This window comes from Crinia signifera, chromosome 4 (genome assembly GCF_055691185.1).
Source record: "Crinia signifera chromosome 4, ASM5569118v1, whole genome shotgun sequence".
NCBI classification, from domain to species: Eukaryota; Metazoa; Chordata; class Amphibia; order Anura; family Myobatrachidae; genus Crinia; species Crinia signifera.
Window position 1 is genome coordinate 291,194,151 of NC_139220.1, and position 21,025 is coordinate 291,215,175.

Sequence of the window (21,025 nt, forward strand, 5' to 3'; positions counted from 1 at the left end):
CTAAGATAACAAAGAAGAACAACAGCTTTACTGGTGACAACTCTAGTCCTTCCTCCCAAAACCTATGGGCGTTCCATTACACCCCCACACTTTCTCCACCTCCTTGCCAAGCAGTCAACGTGTAAGTCAAGTGCATCTATGCTTTTGGCAGACTCAAGGCCGGATGCACTAAGCTTCAAAAAGTGATCAAATGAAGAGTGATAAACAACCAGCCAATAAGCTCCTACCCGTCATATCACAGACTGTGTTTGAAAAAGGTCAGGCAGGAGCTGATTGGTTGGATGTTTATCACTCTCCATTTTATCACTTCTTGAAGCTTAGTACATCTGGCCCTCACTGTCGCAAGCTTGGCCTAAAGGTGGACACCAATGTGGCTGCCCATCATTTCTAGCCCTCCTTTAGGTAATCCAGAACACAGGTCTGAAGGGAATTGAAATTCTCAGCTAGGACACCACAGAAGGAGCACACCTTCCCACAGTTTTTTTCTGTGTTCCCTTGTGTCTCCCAGAAAAACACCACTAATGTCTGTCTTTATCACTAGGGGATTTCTGAGATAGTCATCTTATCTACTGGATTGTCCATCGCTGTGTTTGCTAGGACTGAGTTTGAAAGGTGGGAGAAACATTATGTACAATAGCCACTAAAATACTTGCAAAGGCGCTGGTTTAGGATTGAAGTCCATTTTGATTATATGTCTTGGAAAATGTCCTATTTTCCACAAAATATTCTAAATGTGACTACACAAATCAGCGAGGTTTCATATAGCCCAAAGAATAACTTTGTTACCCATCACGCTTCTAGATGGTTGCTGATTAAATGCCTGGTACCTTAAATCCACCAATGCGCTGATCTGGTTTGAACTCTCTGCCATTCTTCAGCCACCGTAGTGTGGGCACAGGTATACCCCCTGCCATACAGCGGAATTTCACGGTTTTGGCCGCTGGGACAGCATGCAGTTTTTTCTCCATCTTTTCTGGGTTTGCCCAAAATGGACCTAATACAGTTTAAAAGGGAAACCGAACAATCAAATTAATAAATAAATATAATCATTAAAACAATGTCCAAAAATTTCTGACCAGCATAACAAATGCTCACAACTTTATTTAGAAATTGTGTAACAGTGACTAAGGCATTGTGAGCAATGGTGTACAAACCCAGCGTCATTCACGCCAAAGACTGCAGCAGTGACAAGTTTAACATTTAATATATTACATATTATGAACATGAACAAGCTATTAGTCATTGCTAGAACAATCACCTTAAGCATCCTTTCCCCACTTCACACCTAATCTAGCAATTTAGTGGGACACTCCCCATCAAGTATTTAATAGTTAGTGCCTGGCTGCTTAATTCCATAAGACAGCATTACGATAGGCGTATTATATTCAGTCCTTATTATGTACTAGTTACCAGCCTGTTAAAATGATGGAACAGCATAGCAGTAATGCCAGCACCAACAACACTAGAATTTTTCTGGCAAGCGCCATCTAGTGGCTGCTGGCGTCCACAATACTTGAATTCCCCCCATAGAGATGAGGAGCAGCATTTGCCTTTTATCATATAGGTTAAGAATACAGAAGCAAATGTGGGACTGTGCACCTTGTTTAGGGGTGAATGGAAGAGGGTATCAAGCTGTGTAAATAATGAAGAAGGGGACCAGTGGAGAAGTTGCCCAATTTATAGAATGTACCTAAATGCAACACAGAAGTTGATATGACAACTTCTCCACTCTTTACACAGAACCCTTTAAATAAGGAATCCAATTAACTACACACCTCTCATTAACATGAGATTTTTATTTCCTAGGATCTCATCCCCCAGCATTGGACCATGTAGAAAGAAGACCCATACCAAAGAGCTACACAGGGAATAGGACAATTACAACAACAACAAAAAAAACTTTTTCCAGAAGTGACTAACAGAAATTGTTTATTATTACCACACTTTTTTTTTTTTTATTCATAAAGGCACAGAGGCCACCAGGTCACTATTCATTATTAGCATTCTGCGGAGATGACAGGAGGCAAGAAAAACTGGCTTTCCGGCTAAAAATTGCACAAATTCGAAATGATAACTTATACCCAGAGGACATAAGCATAATGAAAGCAGTGAGAACATACTGATTGCAATATAAAATACATGTATAACGGACTCTGCAATGCTGCTATGTAATACCCCTTTTACACCACCGCAAAACTCTTCGGCGGGTCAGCAGCGGTGTAAATGGGACATGATGTGTCGCTTTACACAGGACACCTACCCAGGTCCTGACCTGGGTAGAACACAGTAAGGTAGAGGGTGGTGTAAATGGGTACGCCGGGTCATCTGACCCTGCTCCCATTAACATCAATGGGGAACATACAACCTGCAGACCGCAGTGTCCGCAGGTTGGACGGAGAAGCACAGACAGCCTGCGCTGCTGTCTTCTATACTCTGCAGACAGCAGCAGCGGAGGAGGTAAATGGATGCCTGTGTGCTGCATCCATTCACCTCCCGGTCAAGGGCTGGGGGGTGCACGGGGGCTGCCCAGCAGATTACCTTAGTGCTGGGCTTGCCCCCAGCGCAGCGCTCCAGGTCCCAGCAGTGGCGATCGGAGATGATGTCACCAAACACCGTGGTCGCACCCAGCTTGAAGCTGGGTCCAAAAAGCCGGGTGTGACCCGGCGTTTTGGTATGAAAGGGCTATAATAGAACCCAAATGAAAGTCAGGTACTTTTATCACATTTGCCAGCTGTACTGGACAGTGGCTCCCAAACTGTGTGCCGTGGCTCCCTGGGGTGCCTCTGGACACTTGCAGGGGTGCCACAGGTTGGTGATCCAGGACCAATAAAAATTATTTATGATCAATTTATGGACAAACCAGGGCTGGTGGCTACCAATCATAAACTATGTGTACAATCAGAAGCAAATCCTGCCCTTTACCACAAAAATGAACCTAAGAAGCACATATACACACACTACTAAATTTTATATACATTTTTTGGGGCCTATGGGAGGGCGTTGAAAATTTTTTGATACTCTATAGGTGCAGCGATTTGAAAAAGATTTGGAACCCCTGGTCTAGGGCATTTCTGGACTAGAGAGAGTCTACATTAGCTTCCTGGATCCATTCACTTACCTAGAAAAATGATTGGCCCTGGGGCTCAATTTCATCATACACACTGATCCTCTTACCCGGACCACCCTTTTTGAAATTGCAGCCAGTATATATGTTCTAAAAACTTAATAAGAATTAAAATTTTATTCCTGATATTATGTTACACAACAATGTTTAAGAGTTCATTTTATACGTACTAGATTTTGTATGCTTTCGGGGTTCTTGTACTAAATCTTGTAGCAAGATGTAACAAGCCTTAAAAATTGATCAAATATAGAGTGATAAACCAACCAATCAGCTCCTACATGTGATACATGCAGCACCTATAATCTCTGGTTCCGATCCAATGTGCATTGGATATCAGGCACCTGCTATTTGGGCAGATTTCCCCGTCCCATGCGCCATAAATCGGGAACAAATCGCATAGTGTATGGTGGCTTTTAGTACAGACCGCTTAGAGCATAAAATCTTGTCCCACACTTTGATTTGGACTTTATTCAACTAGATAGCCAAGTTACTTTTAGTGCTATCCTGGGGAACAAAGGAGGAGGAATTTTGGGGATCAATATTTAAAATAATGGTATGGAAAGTGTTACTGTACACTGTGCTACCCGGTAGTCTTTATTGGACTAGGATGGAATGGGCCTAAATAAATCCCACTGAAATTTAAGGAATTTGTTGCCTGAGTGCAAATTGTTTTAGGAGTAGATGATCATGTGTAGGCCTGTTCCTGTGATTTCATCATTATTGGAGGCTTTAAAGAAAAAAAATGGGGTTAAGGAATATATTATAAGTAATTTTTTTTTTTTTACTTTTTTGGAGGGAAACAAAGTGGAAATAAGAGGTTTGCATGAGTTTTGAATGCTCAAACTAATATTTCATAGAGCCATGCTTTGCAGCAATGGCAACTTTGAACATTTCGATGTGTTGCAGAGTTTATTTATGGTTCGTTCACCTGGGCGGCTCTGCTTCAGGTTCTCTGGCCAGTCAGAGGCGGTTACTGGACTATTGTAAGACACTCCCCTTTTTGCGCTTGAGCCACTACAGTGCTGGACTGATCTTGTGATTTGTAGAAGCATATTGCTAAAAAAATATGTATGCATTCGCATTCCTTTATCTCTATGGAACACTGTTTTATATGTTGTGAAAAATGAAGACTAAAGTAGCGGTTATCCTAGAGGTTTACAGATGGATGCAAGGTGTCCTCATTTATTATTTTCCATTGATTGTGCATTCAGAACCTTTACAACACAGATGTATATGACATCATCAGGTTTCATTTTGTTTGCTACATATATTTGTGTAGGTTCGGTACTGTGCTTACTTGTACAGCCGCTCCGGTGCCGCCCCGGTTTTCAAGGGCATGTTTGGCCCCGAAACGTCGGCTCATTTGAGATGACATCACTGCACTAAATAATCTACTTTTGGACATATGAAGAGTCTCCTGAGTGCCACTGCATACCACCCCATCTATCTATCTATCTATCAAAAAATATATATAGATTTAGTTATATTATTGTATAAAACAATGTTGCATTAAATTAATATAGATTTGATATGTCTCTCATACACCTAGGTTGCTGAGCACGGCCTTTATGTAAATATCCCTTTAGATTTGCTTCTAAAGATTTGTTTAAGAACTTGTTAGCACAATCTATGTCAACAGTACACTAAGGCCCTTATGCAGGTTCACTCGCAAAGGCAAATTCCTTCTCAAATGGACAAAACCATGTGCACTGTCCGGGGGGGGGGGGGGGGGGGGGGGGGCAGATGTAACATGTGCAGAGAGATTTAGATTTGGGTGGTTTATTTTGTTTCTGTGCAGGGTAAATACTGACTGATTTAATTTTACACTGCAATATAGATCTCACTTTGAAGTAAAACCCCACCCAAATCTAACTCTCTCTGCCCAACCTGCAGTGCACATGGTTTTGTCCATTTGAGAAGTAATTTGCCTTTGCGAGTGAACCAGAATAAGGGCCTAAATATCAGTCTGAATACACTGGAAACAAAAATCATCACTGACAGGATACATAAGACCCATTGTTTCAGATATCTCAATGACAGCAATACATAACTAACACACAGCGATACAAAGCTGAGGTGTGCTTTTAATGTTTCTGAAATTTCTGATCACATAGCCTCCATTTTTCAGATCAAACTGACCATACTATTTGGCCACAAATTTGCTCCTTTTTGGTCATTTGGCTTCATCACCTACTCAAAGTGTGATTAATGGGTAATCTATTCTCTCTTCTATCCATAAATCATGCATGAGGCAGAACAGCAAGTACACTGATCTTTGAGTCTATCTATTACAATAGCCATAAGCTATTGTTTCCTACACATAATTGTGCCTTTGTGATGACCAAGTGACAAATCACTACTGACTCTTGAAAAGACGGAACTTGTGGGTGTTGCAAACACCCCACTCTTGTTTCCTTTTACCTCATGTAGAAATGTCAAGGGCATTAGCATCCTCAGATCCCAAATGTGTGAGAATTTTTCTTCTTTTCCATCTCCAAGTCTCTGGTTTACTTAAGCTGGCCATACATTAGAACAACCTGCATATGAAGTCAGGGCTTTCCCCACACATACAGTATGCAACTTATGCAAATATTGCTAAACAATTTTCATGGTGGAAACAATATCCATCTTCACTATGCATACTTGCTTTTATATCTACATGCAGTGGGCCACATTTACTGTAGGTGTGGTCGCAAAGTGGCTATTGTACGCAAATTGGTTAATGTGGTCATAATGCGTATGAGCTGCAATACATACACACAATGATTGGATTTCAATGATGTTCACAATTAGGGATTAGCCGCAGAGTGAGTGACAAGACTGCTTTTTGGGTTCTAAACGGGGAGTGGCCAAACACAGGTGTGTCATGCCATTTAATTTGGGGTTTTCAGGGCATGCATAAAATTAGCATCTGGGCTCTTACTTGCTACTAAATAAAAATCTACATCCCAGCAAAGCAGCTCACCCTATACAGCTACAGAGGCACTCAGAAATTGCATGATGACCCGATATGTGATGAGGTTATCAATGTTTTAGAAGTTGTACCATTGAGCAGAAATGAAGAGACAGCAATGGACCTCCCTATGCTCTGGTTATTTCCTCCCATATAAGAAAATAGTCACAATTGTGAATGGAAGAAGGTAACAGCACTCTCAAGAACAACCATTTTTTGAATTAGGCCCAATGTGCGCACGTAGGGCACTGTGTGGCCAGTGGCGCTCTTCCCCAACAGTCAGAGTGTGCCAAGAGAAATGCTGTCTGTCAGCTCAGCTCTCACACCCACTGAAATGGGATGGCTGTTGGGGCTGGCACTATAGGCAGGGATTCGCCTCGCTACCCCAGTCTAAATCTGTGTAGCAATTCGGTTATAGCTGGCATCACAGCTCCGTACTTCCCAAACGTTCTTGAAATCACACACCATATAGTATCAGCATGTATTGCATGGCAACCATAGGATAAAAGTTTCCTATTAATAGATTTGTTAAAAAAATATTAAATTAAGTATATTGTTCCTACCAGTCATCATTAGGGTCAGTTATGTGTTCGCTTACAGTTGTGCACATATATGAGGAGTGGCAGCCATTGCTTTGTTTACCACTTGTACCATAAATAATTTAATTTAATCCTATAGGACCAACCCGAGGGGACCCTGCATGAGCCTTACAGTACCCCATGGTACCTATGCACACAGTTTGGGAACCACTGCCTTACCTGTTCAGTTGAATGCAGGGCTTTGTATGTATAAATCAGTCTAACTTACCAAAGGAGAGTCTTCTTTGCAAAGCTATTTGACATCCGATGTTGTTATGAATATTTGGTACTTTGTGTCTCATATAAGTGTACACATTTTCTTTGGGCTCGGACAGAAAAATCATATGAAGTAGACTGCCTTTTTGCCATTTACCAGTTTAAATAACAAACCATAAAATACATTTCCACTTATGTACCACTACAAAAAACCAAACCTGCATAATACCCAAACTATGCCATTTACACATCGCAATGACCCAGACACAATATGCCACACACCGCAATGTCCAATATGCTGTATACATACCTCCCAACATTGGAGGCAGAAGGGACATGTGCCGTAGGCACGCGTCCTAAATTAGGGGGGGGGGATGACCTACTACCGTGGTACACCTGCGAGGCCACATCATCCATTTTTTTCCGCTATGGGTGCATGGCCAGCGCTCAGAGCTGCTGGCCATGCCCCCAGCCTCTCTGAATAGATGCTGTGCGCATGTGCACACCGTCTATTCTCCGCAGGACACTGCCGGCCCCTGGTGGTACACAGGACATCCCCATTATGCCATACTCCGCAATGCCCCCGACACAAGATTCTGCACACGTGTCTAACAGTAAGGTTTCTAATAAAAAAAAATAAAAAATACCTGCTTGCTGCCAGGAGTTAATTTTTGTTGCCAGGGGTTAATGCTCATTGACAAAGGGGTCACTGTCACTGCTTGCCCCTCCACTATGCCCATCTTCACATGGGCACAGTGGGCAGTTGCACTATAATACATTTTTCCATAATAAACTTTTCGCTGCTGGAGCATTCTGAGCTCAGCTCCATCATCCCCCTGCTGGCTTAACCTCTTCAGTGGCAATCCCGAGATTTTTCCGGGCTGTGCCTCAGTGCCCAGTCTGGCAAGCCCGGAAAATTCTCGGGATTGCCACTGTTTGGAGTCGGAGTTCACTCTGATCTCAGGAAGCGTCGCGCTGCCCGGCCCCCTCCCCTCTGCGGCGTCGCCTCCTCCTCCCTCCTCCTCCCCTTTCCCCTCCTGGTTTTCAATAGAAGTCCCCGGCGCCGGCTTATGACAAGCCGGCTGCCGAGGACAGCGATGCGGTGGTGGTGGGGGGGGGAGGGGCGCAGGTCCGGGCAGCCACTGATTGACAGTTCAGCGGCGCTGCCCGGACCCCGGGGGGTAGTGGTGTTTTTTTTTTTAAAGGGAGCGCTCCAGTGGGGAGCGCTCCCAAAAAAAACCCCCACCACTGAAGGGGTTAAAGAGTCTGTCCGTTCTTCCCCCACACTGCATATTTGACTTCTCATCTGACAGGGAACACAGTGCTGCAGCATTACCCGGAAGCGCCAACGCGGTGCTCCCTGTCAGACGTCAAATATGACTTCTTGCGCCTGTCTCCTCTGGTCCCCGGGACAAGGACTATGGCGGGGGAAGGCGACGGAGGCTGTGGCGGGGCAAGGCAGGGGCGGCTGTAGCGGGACAAGTCGGCGGCAGGTATAGTGGGCCAAGTCGGCGGCAACAGCCGGGCGGGCCGGTCAGGGAGCAGTGGTCGAGCCACCAGTTTCGCCCAGACGAGCTTCCGGTAGCTCACGAACAGCAGGTTGGCGACCAGTGTCCTATATAATAGTAAGCTACCTCTGCTCTTCATCTTTATGGAGAAAATTCAAGTACTGTGCATGCCAGTGGTCACTAGATTTTGCCGGACGGATAAATTAAAGTGTTTCTTTGTTAGGGCGTGCATAGCCACTGGAGCAAATATTACCGTTCTGTCGATCCGTTATTTTGATGGGCTGGTAACTAGTAAATACATAAAACATTACTTCTGTACTCACGGTTAGGTTTGGCATTTTCTGTAGCTTTCTCTTCAGAAGAAGAATTATCGTCATCATCGTCTTCATCCTCAGCAGAAGGCAATGCATCTATGGTAAGAAAATATACAAAATTTAGTCAATCAATTCTGCATACAAATAAGTATATAAAGTTGAATAACTTTAATAAGGAATAAACACATTGATATGGAATAAATAAGCCTAATATAACAAACCCGTTTCAAGTATGACAAAATGGTCTTGTCCATAAGGTTATAGTTTCAGAATTTTAAAAATCTACTTATTATGTAACATTTTCTCTACATTTACAAACACTGTTCTCATTATATTTTGTCACGTAAAAGGGGATATAAAAAACAAATGCACAACAAACAACCCATACTAGAAGGATATATACAATTACACACAATGGAAGAGATTCTCTAAACCAGTGGTAGCCAACCCTAGCCCTCGAGAGCTACCAACAGTTCACATTTTCCAGGCAACCTAGCTGCTGCACAGCTGCACTCATTACTCACTGACACATTTTAAAAGATACACAGATGAAGCTAATTAGCTCACTTGTGATTCTGTCAGGAGACCTGCAAAACATGCACTGTTGGTAGCTCTCGAGGACTAGGGTTTGCTACCCCAGCTCTAAACTAAAAATGTGGTTAAAAACCCTGTTATCTGGGTTTTTACAGCATTTTGGGATGCTCTAAGCATCCCCTGCCTGGTTACTGCGGCGGGGGGCATTGCCAGAAAAATTTGGTGATGCCCCATAGAAGCCTATGGGCTTCTAACGCGACCCCCCTCACCTGTGTGACCTCCTCCTGCCTGCACTATGGACCTCTCCCGGGTGTCGGAAGGTGGAGAGCCCGGCACAGCAGTGCCGGCTAAGGGAGGGAGGGGAGAGCCGCCGAGTCCCCATGGGACTTGAAAAAGCTGTCCTGGTACAGTGAAACGCGTTGGTGTTTTCCAGGGACCTGTACTGAGACCTGCCAAATTTATTTTCCTGCCCAATCATCTGGACTTGCACTTTATCCCCCCATTTGGGACTAACTTCCATCCCAAGCACAAACACACTTTAGAGAGGATCCCCATACCAAGGAAGTCCTGACGGACTGGGACACCTCCAAAAAATACCATTTCCTAACAAGCACAGCCGCACTTTAGAGAGGATCCCCACAAGCCTATTCAATCCTTTTTAAAGGACCGGGACACCTCCAGCAGCAGATAAGGATATTTACACTGGACTCCCAATTTATCTCTCTCCAATCGTGCTGGGACTTTTGAGTGACCAGAGCAGGTTATACAATCTAATCTTTATTGGCAGGTCCATATATTGTTTTTAATCATAATTGTCAATAGGTGTATTTTATTGTTATTTTTTATCTTTATTATCATAAATAAATATGTATTGTACAATATATTATTGTATCATTAAAAGAGCGCTGCATACCCCCTCTTTGTTTGCTCCTTCTAGGCACTCCCTCCTCACTGCACTGCAGGCACACAGCATCCCCCACACCCCACACCATCCACGGGACATTGCCATCCCGCGGGAGGGACAGTGCAAGGTATGGGCTTCTGTCAGGCAATGCCACCTATAGATGCTGCTTCCTAAAGGTGTAAGCTGCTGAAAATATTGCATTCTGGGATTTTGGTCACATTTTGATAGGCAGTTTAAATTCAGATGTATCAAAATGGGCAACAATATTTCATAACTTCATCAGTGCAGTGGGAGCTTAAGCCCACTCTAGCTTTCCTAGACAGAAGTTGAAATATGTGTAATGCCCTGCTGATTGCAGCCATGGTTACTGGTGGACAATGCTAGTTTGGAGGGGTACACATTAGGGTTAGATTTACTCAGATCTCAAAAATGGCATCTCATTGACTATTGGCACTCCTATGTTTTGTATGTACAATATGATAAATCCAGAAAAATCTGAACTTGCACTAGCTTTGGCGAAAATAACATTTAAAATCTGTACCCGCTCATCTCTAATGTACAAATGTTATAGATGTAGAAATGTTATAAGCATGAACCACCGGTAACGTAATAAAAAAGAGAAAAAGGGCATAAAATAGGAACATGCGCCATTTAAAAACAACGAAACCACGTGGGAGAAGTTTGCATTACACAAGGTGGCAAATGTAACCAGATGAAAATGCATTACAGAGCACCAAATGGGCACATTAAATAGATTAGCAATTTCAAAGGACTGCAGGCAAATGGGCTTGTAAAGGTCTAAAAACAAACAAACACCACTTAACACTCTATTCCCAATACTTTCACACACTAAACACATATACAGTACACACTACAGCTGCAAGGAGGGGACTTTTCCAAGATAGTGCTACAGTCAACAAAGGGTCCCCAATCAAGTTGCGGTTTATATGTAATTTTAAAATATTTAACATAATTTGCTATATTAAACACTCTTTGATCAAATAGTGACAGATCCAACAGGCATCTCCTATCAGTGCTATCGATAGTGTTGAATTGGAATGCATTGTATTATAGATTAGTGGGTGAAGGCAATCACATTGGTGATGGACTGTACAGCTGCTCATTTGCTTGTCCCATATTGCAGAAATAATGTATATGTGGAAATCACGAGATCTTATACAGAGTGCTTCATCTTGCACATATAAATAGAATAACTTATAGTTTGTAACAGTTCGCCCAGAGGAAACATTTTAAAAATAGTTGTTATTGCACTTGTGTCCCCAGCTGTACAATGCCATGGTCTACCCTTACAGGAGAGCTCCCAAAAATTTGAGTCTTCTGGACATTTTGGGTGACTAGGCCAGTATGATAAAGATACTTGGACTCAGGTGTGTAACCAGAAACTTTGTGGGCCACATAATAACTTTTTGAGGGGGGCCCTTGTTCCAATGATCCATGAGAGATCTCTCTAAAGTATTGTATGCCCTTTAATAGTGCCCTAAGTTCTTTATGGAATAATAGTAGTGCCCCAGTTAACACTATATAACATTGTAGTGCAGTACACAATATGCCACACAGTATACTTAATTCACATTATCATTATCACCACTTCATACTCTGCCTAATTGCAGTGACTCCATTGCATACTGTGCTGCAATGCAGGGCCTCTTACAATTATAATACCACTAAACACACCCCTGTCATTGAAAATTCATTGAAAATTTAATGTCACAATGACACAATTCATGTTGGGCAATAGATCAGACCCAGTTTCTTAGCAGGCAAATTGGGAAATTGGTATGCAACCTTATGCAGGCCCCTGAAAGTAGGTGGGTCCCATAGCAATGACACCCTTGTACTCTACTTTATACCAGCAGCAAGAATAAACATTGAAAGGGTATGCAGTCAGTGGACAGACAATGTCTAGGTCAACATTTACTAGGTTGACCACCGATGGTCAACACCCAAAAAGTGTTGAGATAACTTAGGTCAACACTGATAAAAAGGTCCACACAAGCAAGTTTGAGAGTCAAAAGGTTGACATGACTTTTTCAAGGTGGTTTTTCATACCATTTAAGTGGGCACAGAGTTGGAATGTAATAGAGTGCTATGCAAAGCATGGCGAGCGAACATGGTACATATATACAGTGTCCATGTCTACATACAATTACATAGACACCAAAAATCATGAAAAACTCTTGTCACATTTTTGACTGATCACCTTGCCTAGATCGACCATAAGCTTGTGTCAACCTTTCGGAACTGTTGCCCTAATGAATGTCTTAATTTCTTCCACCACACTTCTTTTATTACAAAAAATAGGTGCATTTAGCATCAAACCTCTCCATAAAGATTTTATTTTTTTTGTAACTGTTGGAACACCTTTTTTCATTTGCAAAAGTAAACACGGTTAACAAGCAGTATATGTTTTTTTATTAGTTCTCAAAGCAAATTAAGTTAATATAAGCTGAAGCATTAAAAACAGTGCTTTATAATATTCACAAATCTAAATGAGAGTGCTCCCACATGACTGAATAATTTGGAAGGTTTTCCATTAAAAAGGTATTGTGTTAATATTGTAGAGTTGCACATAACCTGTATATAGTCTTTTGAGAAGTTTTAGGATATTTTTAAAAGTCAATGCAGTTTATATGAAGACAACTTGCAGACTGACAGCATGGGGTGCATAGCAGAAAAAATAAAGTGTCCAATCACTTAATTTTGAATGCATTGAAACTTTTTCATAAGAATGTGAATATTACTAGCCTTTTTATATAATTCAAAGTATGTTAATTTTAGTGGATCTTTAAACATTTTGGCTGCATTTCCATATATTCAAATTAAAAAAAGGACAAATTTGTTCATAATCGGGTGGACAGCAGCTACAAACCTGATATGTTAACTTTGAATAAAACTGTATCGGTTCCAGATGGGCCACTAGTATAGCAGGCATACAACCCAGAATCCTCCAGCTCTGCGTTGAGAATCTGGATAGCGGCCCCTGTAATGCGCGTACGGTTAGTCTCCAAAAGCTGAACTCCGTTTTTCACCCAGCTGATGCTCTGAACATCCTCTCGAAGCCTGCACTGTAAAACTATTAGGTCTCCAGGATGTGCCAAATACGATTCCATTTCTGGTTTGGTTTCTGGGCCAACTGAGGGGTAGGAAAAAAAATATCTGAATTAAAATAAATTGTTACATTAAAAAGGAAAAAAAAAAGTCGTCATTGGCTGTTGGGATAGCCTTCGTCTTTTTTTTTTTTTTTTTTTTTTATCACTGGTGATTTCAAGTGGTCTTGGACGAGGCAGTTCCAGCTCCAAATTGTGAGAAGTTCCCCAACAAAAGGACATCCACCACAGGCTATATGATGGATTGTCTGACTAACTCTGGATTACCCTTTTTACAGTTGATATATTTCAATGGGTATAGGAATTTCCCCCTACACTCACCACTTGATTTGTATTGATTATCTCACGGAGTTGGGTTTGGATGGCAAATCAAAGCTACGCAGGGACTTCATGGGTGAAGAACAGGTTTATTAGTGTTAATAAAACAATTAGTAAAGAAGCAGATTACTGTAGCTGCCAATCACAACAATACGCCATATGCAATTAGAAACAAACATAGGATTTTGCAGCAAGACAGTGCATATATAGTAGTCACATCCTTATTAGAGAAAAAAGTTGTGGAAAGTTGGCCAACAACTTTGTCACATGGCTTGAGCAGGTTTGGCTACGCACCTTCAGCCGAGGTAACTTCAGGACCTGTTAATGTGGTCAAAGGGTCCCACCCCACAAAAGTGGATTGGATTTGCAATCAAGTTCAATAACAAGTCATTTTCAATTGCATTTCTAGGCATTATTTCTTCCATAAACACTCTATAGTTACCCCTATTACCCAATATAGGTCTAAATTTGAAAGTCTTTAACCTACAGTGGGGCAGATGTATTAAGCTTTGTGGAGATAAAGTGGAAGGTGAGGATGTACAAGTCAATCAACTTAAACATAGCTGATTGGTGTAGAGATAAAGTAAAGATCAAGTAGAAGGTGATAATTGGCCAGCCAGGCTTAATATATCTGCCCCTCTGTTTGAAGAAGTACATTGATGTCAATCACGGACTCTGTAAGGAGAAAACCAGTTTGCTTGACCTCTGGATGGTAGGGTATCTAAGTTAACAGCCAATAGGTCGACATGATATGGCCAATATGAACAAGCTTGACATACAAAAAGGTTGACATGTTTTAAGTGTTTTTTTTTATAAAAAAAACTTTTCCATTCTTCAACATCCACGTGTACTCAAAATGGGAATGGTCAAGTGAGCTGAGCCTAGCTGTAATGGAGTGAGGCATCTAGCTCAAAGCATGGCGAGCAAAGAGAGGGTATGTGGTAAACTAACTGGGGGTCCATGTGCACAGATGTCAACACTGACACACAAATGTTATAAACTCATGTTAACTATTTCCACGTCAACTTCTTTTCAGTGTCAACCTAGACAGTCGACCTTTTAATTCATACCTGTTTTCTTAGCCATCTCCTGATCACAGCGAACACAGATAAGGGAAGGGAAGTATATTTGATAAGCAAACGGTGATCAGAGCTACAGGGTAGCACACACTTGCACCACTTGCTTCTACGCAAACATCTCATGCAAGAACACACATAAGGGTTTAACTTCTTTTTAAAACACAAAAGGTGTCTTACATCACAACAAGACAACTTGTGCTCAGAGGAAATCTGCTCATAACCTCTCCTTCATGAGTATTTCAATCAACAATTTCATGACCCATTCTCTTATACACAATAAAAAAAAAGACATTTTGTGGGTTGCATGACCGGAGATTCCAGCCTTTCACATTATAGACTATGGACCCCCTTCTCGAGTGCAGTATGGCTGTAATGGCATATATAGAAGTGAAACCTAGCAATATGTATAAACACTGGCAATTTGTCTAATAACTGAATATAAAAGGCCGAATGTATCAGGCTTCAAAAAGTGATAAAATGCAATCAATCAGCTCCTACCGGTCATTTTTCGAACCCAGTATTTAAAAAATTGTAGTTACGAGCCGATTGGCTGGCTGTTTATCACTATCCATTTATTCACTTTTAAAACTTGGTACATGTGGGCTTAAAGTGAGGACATCAGTAAAGAATATTTCAATTTTTTTATACAGATAATCACATTCAGTATTGGCCAAAATCTGCAAGGAACCCACATATTGCTAGGTTGTTTTTTTTCACACTTCACGTACTTTAATGTCTCAAAGGATGAGGAAATGAAAACATTAAGAAATAAATAGTTGGAGTAAAAAAAAATTGTTCAATACAATGTAATTAAAAATGGACTTCTCAAAAACAGCTGGCTTTTGCAAATACCGCAAAAACCCCCGTGGAATTCGTTCTACAATAAATATCAAACGTGGGTTAGGAAGCTCTACCGGCTTTATTTTGAAAGCCTACAAACTTGTTTTCCTCCAAAGTAGGTCTGGAAGAACCCTGGAGTTATTGTTTATATTAAATACCTTGCTGTATGGTGAACCCTTAACCAACTGGGTACTACTGCATGTTGCTGTAAAATATAGTGGTAGCCTTTTTGGTAGAGGACCAGTCATTCTACCATTTACCAGCTTAACAAGCACACATGGTTAGATGTGATATTCGATATGCTGTTCGACTTTTTGCCTGGAAAAACGTGAACACGCTTTGGGTTTGAATCTGCATTGAATGCTGCTAAAAGCATTCGATTTTGATTCAATTTTGCGTCTAAAAGCAAAATCGAATAGAAAAATGGAGGAAATTTCACTGTGTGTACGCATCATTAAGATCTTCAGACTATTACACTTTCTCCACCATGTTTCACAGGTGATGCCACAGAGTATTTCTTAAAGAAGCCTCGTGGAGGTGTTTAAGATGTAAAAGAGTAATTCAATTGTAAAGCGCAACGGAATATGCTGTGCTACATAAGAAACTGTACATAAATAATAAATAAATAATGCCTTTAATAGCAAAATATAGTGAAGCCTGAATTTCTTTTTCTCTATTTTGTTTTGCGAGTTGGATTAAGCACCTGAAAATTCACATAGACCAAACATCTATATAAAAACAACAAAAGCAGAGTTTTGTACATTATATTGCTGGCTATTACCATTTATACCGAACTTTTACAGTAGATGAATTTGTCCAGACCTGCCACTATACTACCATTAGGCGTCACACCTAAAGACTCTCAGAACAACTCAGTCAGTAAGGATATGTTTTGGGTATTATTTATGGATGAAGAAAGGTGTGAGCTTTTTCTGTGATTAAACACATTAAAGTTTGTTTCTGGGAGGAACTGACTAATATAATCTGACCTTTGATCACAGCCTTTATAAACCGCCTCAGCACAGGACAAAGTCCAGCAATCTATGAATCAGTACCAAGTGTTCTTTCAAGAAGCAAAGTGCAACAAAGGGAAGGACTAAACTGTGGATCTTTTGCCAGAACAATAAAGCTGTTTTAGTAAAAGGTCTTTAAATCATCTGAAGTTTACCTCACAGCCTGCCTGATCATGACAAATCATTCAGTCCATTGTTATCCAGAACAGCAACTCCCAGCAAGACAAAAGAAAGCAAGTGGAGGTGTTACACCTAACAGCCAATCCGATTTCAGCTTTCATTCTTCATTCATTTTATAAAACAATATCTAGAATATGTTTGGTTGCTATAATGCAGCCATACCTGAAGGCAGAACATTATCTAACTCCAAACACAGTGAAGGTATCCATGCTGTGGGTTGAACAAAATTTCTGAACAATGATCTATTTTTAAGGACAGTGGAGGTAGACATTTTTTTTTTAAGTTAATTATAACTCCACATATATTGGGGTATATTCATCACAATCCACATATCCAATAAAGATGGGTTGTGATGTATTTGCAATGCAAATCACAGGGATGCATCAATTAACGCATGCAGGGACAGAGCTAGAGATGGGTCGTTCGCGAACGAACCGGATCTTTTGAACGGATCCCGCCCAAGAGCGAATGAGTCGTTGCCCCCCACCCCCCCCCCCCCAAAAAAAGTGATCCGGTTCAGTTACCGATGCATTTCCCTTATCTCAGTGCTTCCACCTGTGGCAGCTGATATGTACTACCTCTGTAGACTGAGTACAGTGCTGTGACTACAAGTGATAGAAAGATTAGCTGCTGCTTCCAGGGATGGCCATCGGTGCAGACGCCATCGATGGTTGCCATCGATGGTGATTCTGCGCCAAGCCATCGATCAGTGTTTTTACTCGGTCATGTATATTCCCCCCCATTTTTAAAGAGAGTTGAGGATTGGTCTAAAAGAGCCGTATCTTTTCACAGAGCGATCCGGCGGATCCCAGCTCGGCTTAATGAACCGTTTTGCCCATCTCTAGACAGAGCTTGTGAGAGCTCTGGGGTAGATTTATTAAACTTGGATAAGTGATAAACTGTCTGTTTATCACCGACCAATCAGCTCCTACCTGTGAAGCTACAGGCTAGGAATGAAAAATGACAGGTAAGAGCTGATTGGCCAGTGATAAAAACCAGTTTATCACTTCACCGAGCTTAATAAATCTGCCCCTCTGTCCCTGCGGGTTCTCTTCCTAAACTTATCAGCGGAATCCATATCTGTGGTGACGCCCAATGTGGGAATATACATCATGTGTGCAGCAAAGACGAGTGACAGCAAGCGTAGGACATGTCCTTGTGAGTCAAACCACTTTTTTAATCACTTTGAGGATATGCTGGGTTGCCCCCGGAGACCAGTCTGTGTGCATTGTCGAATCTTACACTAACAGGACAAGTGCTGCACTGTAAAGGCTGCACCCCATACACTATGCAATTTGGGCAATTTGGGCCCGACTTTGGCAGATCAGGATGAGATATTGTGTGAAAATCTGGCCAAATAGCATGTGTGACATCAAATCAGATGTGCAATCCCGTGCGCATTGGATAGAAGCTGGAGATAATACATGCTGCTCCAAGGGGAGAAGTCGCATAGAGTATGGGCATTTAACAGTTGGCAGTTTGGTGCGCGAGGATGATAACTAGCTGCAGCCCGCATCCCCGGTACCCCGCAGCAATACCACTGCTTCTCAATTTATTTTTGGTGGAGCTTTGAAAGCTTTGAAACATTTAGCCCATGAATCAACCAATTAGCTCATGTCCTTTCTCAAACCCAGCCTGCAGCTTGGCAGTTCAAGGCAGACGGCTTAGTATTTTATTTTTCTCCACTTTATCTCTTTCTGGGACTCTCCACTTTATGTATTAAGTGATAAAGTGGAGAGTGATAAACAACCATCCAATCAGCTCCCACTTTTCATTTTTTCAAACCCAGCCTGAAACAAGGCAGTTAGGATCTTATTGGCTGGCTATTTATCACTTTTTTTGAATCTTGGTGCATCTTGCCCTCTAAGCTTTGAGAAATCTCCCCTGATGAATCAGTCTATGATCTGTATAAAAGTAATACAATTGCAGAGCCCCCTTAAAAGAGAAGCTTCAGAGAAAGATAACACGTTGCTATGCAACCACTATTGTAGTAAATGGTGAATGCTCAGACATGCACCTTATTTAGCATTTTAACAGCACTTTGTCCTTTTACTTTAAGTGGTTCCAAAATGGGGACAGATGCGTTTCTCTCCTTTATGCTGTTTTTTATGGTTATATAAACCATCACCCTCAGAGCAGACTCACGGACAAACAATGTGAACACAAGAGAAGAACCTTCTTACACTGACAATAGAGCCAATAGATGAATGGCCCAATAGCCAATAGATATAAACAAGGACAGACTGGTTCTAGGTGCATGTAAAAGTCACAATGTTTGTGTTAATAATTAAATGCTGGCACTTCTGATGTTACATGACGAGGACTCGCGGTTATTGCCAGTTGCAGACCTGCTGACAGTTGCAGCTGAAGCCCAATTTAATCTGTACTTTCTCTCCTTCTGACGGGAAAGCTCATGGAAAAAAAATTAATTTAACAGCTCAAAGTTTTGCTTGAGGCAACTGGCTTAAATAATGACGCTCAGGTGGTAAGACGGACACAGGAGAGGATTTCATTTCAGCCTTGCCCCTGGCTTGTTATATCAAATTGTAGCTCAGAAATAAGTGAAAAACTCAATCATATAAATAGCTTGTAATCATGAGTGTTATGCTTATGCCAGCTGCAAATACCGTTTAAATGGCAAGTAATAACAGGTGTCTGACAATCTTTGAACAGTTCCCCATTATTTAGCAAGAGTTATTTATATAGCACACCTCTGCTCTGCATCACTTTTCAAGCAATACATGGCAATTCAGATCAGTCTCTACCCCAATGGAGATTATCTATCTATCCATCCATCCGAGGGACATGTATGATTAGAGTTATGCTGAAGTTTGGATGGACATATGGCTATGATGATATGGGGGGGGGGGGCATTGTTCATAGGTGCAGATTTATGTTTTTGCTGGTGGGTGCTCAAGTAAAAAAATAGGATTTTGGGTACCTACCGGTAAATCCTTTTCTCGTAGTCCATATGGGATACTGGGCTTCACTACTATGGGGATTGAGACCTCCGCAGGAGAGACAGGCACATAAAAGAACTTTCAGTGTGGGTGCACTGGCTCCTCCCCTCAATCTCCCTCCACTAGTCAGTTAATGCAAAAACTGTGCCGAAGGAGAGCATGTGAGGAGTACGTGATAATGTATTGTGGTGAGATTCATCCAGCACACCCAAACGAACAAAAAACCTATAAAAGAGGTGAATCCTAACAACTTTAAGAGGACACCTGTAACTAGAACAAGTCTATAGTCATAATCATCCTATAGAAAACAAGGCAATAAGCCTAACAATGAAGTAGGATCTGACAGCAGAAAAGCCGCACTGAGGCGGGCTCCCAGTATCCCATATGGACTACGAGAAAAGGATTTACCGGTAGGTACCCAAAATCCTATTTTCTCTACCGTCCAATGGGATACTGGGCTTCACTACTATGGGGAGGTCCCAAAGCTACCAGAACGGGTGGGAACGTGCGGATTCTGCTGTAGAACCGCATTCCCGAACTGGGAATCCTCCCTGGCCAGGGTGTCAAACTTGTAAAACTTCACAAATGTGTGTTGCCCTGACCAAGTTGCGGCCCTGCAGAGCTGCATTGCCGACACCCCTCGAGCAGCCGCCCAAGAGGTACCTACAGACCTGGTTGAATGAGCCTTTACTGAAAAAGGAAGCGATAAACCAGCTGATGCATAAGCCTGTTGGATAGTACATCTTATCCATCTGGCAATGGTACGCGTTGAAGCAGGTAAACCCTTCTTCTGTGCATCATAAAGCACAAACAGGCTGTCCGTTTTACGGATCCTAGCTGTGCGCTTGACATACCCCTTAAGGGTGAGGACCACATCCAAGGTATCTGGTATATCCGGGTGTGTCGTGCTAGAAGGAACCACAATCGGTTGGTTTAGGTGGAACCCTGACACCACCTTTGGAAGGAATTGTGGTCTGGTCCTGAGTTCCGCCCTATCGTTGTGGAACACAAGGTAAGGGCTCCGACAAGATAAAGCCCCAAGCTCGGACACCCTCCTGGCCGAAGCTAGAGCCAGCAGAACCACTGTCTTCCAAGTGAGGTGTCGTAGCTCAGACTCCTCCAGTGGAACAAACCGGGCTGATTTTAAGAAAGTAAGAACTACCTCCAAATCCCATGGTGCAGTGGGAGGCACAAAGGGGGGCTGAATCCTCAGAACCCCCTGTAAGAAGGTTTGCACTTCCGGCAAGGCCGCAATCTTTTTCTGGAAAAACACAGACAGTGCGGAGATTTGGACCTTTAAGGAACCCAATCTGAGTCCCTTATCCAAACCAGCCTGAAGGAAACGTAGCAGACTGTTTAATCGAAAACTGGCCGGA

General features: G+C 42.0%; 1 protein-coding gene across 3 annotated transcripts in view; it reads right to left on the reverse strand.

Moving 5' to 3' along the window:
• FGFR1 (fibroblast growth factor receptor 1) overlaps positions 1–21,025 on the reverse strand; it is a 105,927-nt gene that overhangs the window by 37,521 nt on the left and 47,381 nt on the right. For 2 of the 3 annotated variants that reach the window (XM_083185017.1, XM_083185016.1), the window contains exons 3-5: positions 13,022–13,285; positions 8,703–8,789; positions 828–994 (exon numbers count right to left, since the gene is read on the reverse strand). In XM_083185017.1, coding sequence (XP_083041143.1) covers positions 828–994; positions 8,703–8,789; positions 13,022–13,285 — 518 coding nt within the window. The remainder of the gene's footprint in view (positions 1–827; positions 995–8,702; positions 8,790–13,021; positions 13,286–21,025) is intronic. The other variant, XM_083185018.1, reaches the window with a different exon arrangement.